General features: G+C 58.0%; 1 protein-coding gene across 1 annotated transcript in view; it reads left to right on the top strand.

Annotated features, from left to right (window-relative positions):
- GUCA1A (guanylate cyclase activator 1A) overlaps window positions 1-1874 on the top strand; it is a 3301-nt gene extending 1427 nt beyond the window's left edge. The window contains exons 2-4 of the mRNA XM_005429666.1: window positions 765-914; window positions 1399-1489; window positions 1714-1874. Coding sequence (XP_005429723.1) covers window positions 765-914; window positions 1399-1489; window positions 1714-1874 — 402 coding nt within the window. The remainder of the gene's footprint in view (window positions 1-764; window positions 915-1398; window positions 1490-1713) is intronic.
- Window positions 1875-3802: the final 1928 nt, after the last annotated feature.

Genomic DNA, 3802 nt, shown 5'->3' with positions numbered 1-3802 from the left:
GGGGGCTGGGGGCATTTTAACAACCTCCTGGGAGCTGTGAGTGCTACAGGCAGCGTCTGGGGGCACTTTGGTGCCTCTGAGCTCAGGCCAGCAGCTCTGCAGTGGTGCCACCATCCTGGGTCCAGCTGGGCTCCCCAGACCATGGCACCAGCTGGGGTGGGCAAACAGCCGGCAGGAAAGTCAAAGATAAAAGTGTTTGTGCTCCAAACGTGGAGCACGCACAGCAATGGCACAGGGACAGAGGGACACCAGCCTGAGATGGCAGCAGCGTGCTGGGGTCACTCCTGAGTTTGCTCCTCTCCTGGAATGAGACCCCAGGCAGGAGAAAGGAGCTGAAGGTGTGTGCAGGCAGGAGGAGGCTGGGGAATTTATCTGGGCTCATCTGCATAAACCTCTCTGACCTCTGAATCCCCGCTGCTTTGGGCTGGTAATTAATGCCTGGTGTGTTAATTCCCTGAGCCCAGGCCAGCTCTCAGCGCCCAAGGCACATCCACCCAGCCAGCCCCAGCCCCGAACGGTGCAAGGCTGGACTCGCTGATCTGGGGGCCTTTCCCAGCCTTTATGACTTTGTAATTCTATCATTCCACAGCATTTCTGCCCAGGTTCAGGTGGCACCTTGGCTTTCACCACTGCACTCCACAAGCCCCTGGTCTCAGGGTGGAGGGACCAGTTCCAGGGGGAACTTCAGAAGTGACCAAGAGAATCCTTTATTGCCTGACTCTCTGCTTTTAACCTCACCTTAGCTTCTAACCTTGTGCTTTTAGGATGGCTACATCGATTTCATGGAGTATGTGGCAGCTCTGAGCCTGGTGCTGAAGGGGAAGGTGGACCAGAAGCTCAGGTGGTATTTCAAGCTCTATGACGTGGATGGCAACGGCTGCATCGACCGGGCTGAGCTGCTGAACATCATCAAAGTGAGTGGGGCCAGCTCCTCCATTCCTGCCCGACGGGCCCTGGGTGCAGGGAGGCTGCAACAGGAGCTTCCAGCCCATGAATGCCATGGTCAGCGACAGACCCTGCCCAGAGCTGCTGCTGTGCTGTGCCAGCTGTGCCTCCCACACCCCCGTCCTCCCCTGGCAGCTTGCTTAACCCTGGGCACTGAAACTGGGGCTGACATAAGCACTTGAATTTAATCTAGGGGTTTTCAGAGGTGAATGGCTTCTGGCTTACCCCAGCGTGCCCAGTAAATCTTGTAAAGCATCGATGGCCTTTTTAGGTGATTTTAATCTGCAGCCTTTCAGACAGGACTTGCTCCTTTCGAAGCCTAACTGCCTGAAAACAAGTTTTAGCCCTGAAAAAGCATCTGGCCTTTTGTGTCTGGTGCTTTGGCCACTTGTTCTGATGGACACCCACACCCCTGCAGAGCACTCAGTAACCCTGTGCCCCTCGCTCCCCCAGGCCATCCGATCCATCAACCGCTGCAACGAGAAGATGACGGCAGAGGAGTTCACAGACATGGTGTTCAACAAAATCGACATCAATGGAGATGGTGAGGCCCTTCCTGGGCACTGCCCCTGCCCTGCCCTCCCTTCCCTGCGCTCCAGAACACCAGGCTGGGAGAGCTGGCAGAGGCTGGCTCCCTGTGCAGGCTGAGCTCCCCCCTGCCCTGGGAGGGTCTGTGCTGGGCTTTGGGGCACAGGGCAGGGTCTGTGCCAGTCCCGGGGTGCAGGGAGCAGCAGGGCTGGGGGTCTAACAGATCTCTGTGCCCTGCAGGCGAGCTGTCCCTGGAGGAGTTCATGGAGGGCGTGCAGAAGGACGAGATGCTGCTGGACATCCTGACGCGCAGCCTGGACCTCACCCACATCGTGAGGCTGATCCAGAACGACGGCAAGAACCCTCACGAGGGCGAGCAGGACGCCCAGGCTGCCCAGTAGCTCCCTGGGCTCTCCCTTGGCCTGCCCTGGCCCTGTCACTGGATGAGCTGGGGCTGCACTCCCTGCTGACAGAACTGTCCCTCAGCACAGGGACCGGGGGGTGACACCCTGGGCGTGGGAGGAGAGGGGTGCAGAGCTCAATAACACACTGTCCATCCCACACCGACCTGGGATGGCTCTGGACGCTGCTGCTGAGCTCGGAGAGGGGACAGCCAGCGCTGCACGAGGCTGTGCAGGCCAAGAACTCACTGAGAACACCCCAAAATCGCCACCGAGGCCGTGGCCAACACCCCCCAATGGGGTCCAACCAGGGGCTGCCCAGGACTTGGCCCCGTGAGAGGGGTCCTGGAAAAGCAGATCCAAACCTTCTCCTTCCATTCGTGTTTCCAGAGCAAGCAATCTCCAGGTCTGGTCACTCCTTCCTTCACTCATTATTGTCTGGTCAGCAGTGAGTAGTGATAATGCGAGTTAAAACACTTGGGAGCTAGCAAAAGGGGAGGAGTGAATGCAGTGGCTTTTCTTTGTTTAAAAGCATTAAAAACATGGAATGGTGCCTTTTTCTAACAACCCCCTGGACTGCAAGGAAATGTTTCTCCCTGAAGCATCCGGAAGGAAGGGAGGAAGGAAGCAAGGGAGGAAGGAAGGAAGTGCTTCCAGACAAGCAGGATCAGCAGTGCAGGAACCCGAGAGGGAGCTGTAGGGCTGATCCTGTCTGTGGGAAGGAGCTGTAGGGCTGTTCCTGCCCGTTGTAGGACTGATCCTGCCCGTTGTAGGGCTGCTCCTGCCTGGTTCACACCTGGCACAGGAGCAGCAGGAGGCTTTCACCCCCCTGTCTGTGTGGGTTCAGGAGGGGGGAGCTGCTGCAGAGGGTGAGACCCAGCTCAGAGCAGCACCTGGGCATTGCTGCCAGGGCAGAGCTCAGGGTGGGAGCAGGGCAGTGCCCTGGAGCTCAGCCCTGGCACCCTTTGGGCAGGGCTGTGCCGGGGCAGGGCTGCCAGCCCCCAGCAGCCCAGGCTGTGCCCCGGCTGCTCCTGCAGGGAGCTCCGCAGCCCTGGGACACCCCAGGCCTGGTGAGGCAGCACAGGACACCAGGAAGGACTTCTTGCCCAGCCGAGAGATTTGTTATTTAGCGCTGGGTGTTTGCAATTCATAAGCTGCTTCCTGACCATTTTTCCTGCGTGTCTTTTTCACTGGACAGAGTTTTACCTGGAAGCTTTTGTACTTCCAGTCCTATGGTGAGCTAATAAAGATGTTTTACAATATTATTTCAGGTCATGCTTTTTCTCTCTTGCAATCAATCCTCCTGTTTCCAGCAGGGCAGATTCAGCGGCTCACACGAGTACAGAAACAGCTGCTCTGGGGTTGTTCCCGGGCTCACAAACCACAGCAGCCTGGACAGGAGCCCTTGCTGGCCAATCTGTCCACTCACAGCCCTGCAAGAGGGAGCAGCTGCAACCCCTCATTAGAGGTGGGCTGAGCTGTTACTCACAGTGTAATGTAAGATCCTAGCTCAATACAACAGTGTAACTCTCCTCCTTGCAGCAGAACCAACTCCCCCACAGGTGAGCAGCACAAAACTCAGAGCCCTTTGGCCTTGCACAGCACGGGGAGGGAGCTGAGCTCAGCGTGGGCTTCCCGAGCACCTCCCTGGGCACAGACACCTCAGCCCCGCCCGAGCTTCCCCGAGCTCCCCTCTGCGCCCGAGGGGCTGCAGGAAGCAGCTTTGGCCAACCAGATCTCTAGTTTTAAAGCTGAAGTTGTCCTAAAAGGTGTCACACCCTGTCCCACCCCTGTCCCCATCTCTGTCCCCTACCATGCCATGCCATGCCATGCCATGCCATTACCCCATCCCATGGATCCCATTATCCCTTTATCCCACATTCCCGTTCTGCCCCCCCGCTCCCGCCGTGTCCCGTCCCGCAGCGCCC

This window comes from Geospiza fortis, unplaced genomic scaffold, assembly GCF_000277835.1.
Source record: "Geospiza fortis unplaced genomic scaffold, GeoFor_1.0 scaffold601, whole genome shotgun sequence".
Lineage (NCBI taxonomy): Eukaryota > Metazoa > Chordata > Aves > Passeriformes > Thraupidae > Geospiza > Geospiza fortis.
This window is presented reverse-complemented; position numbering and strand designations above follow the sequence as displayed.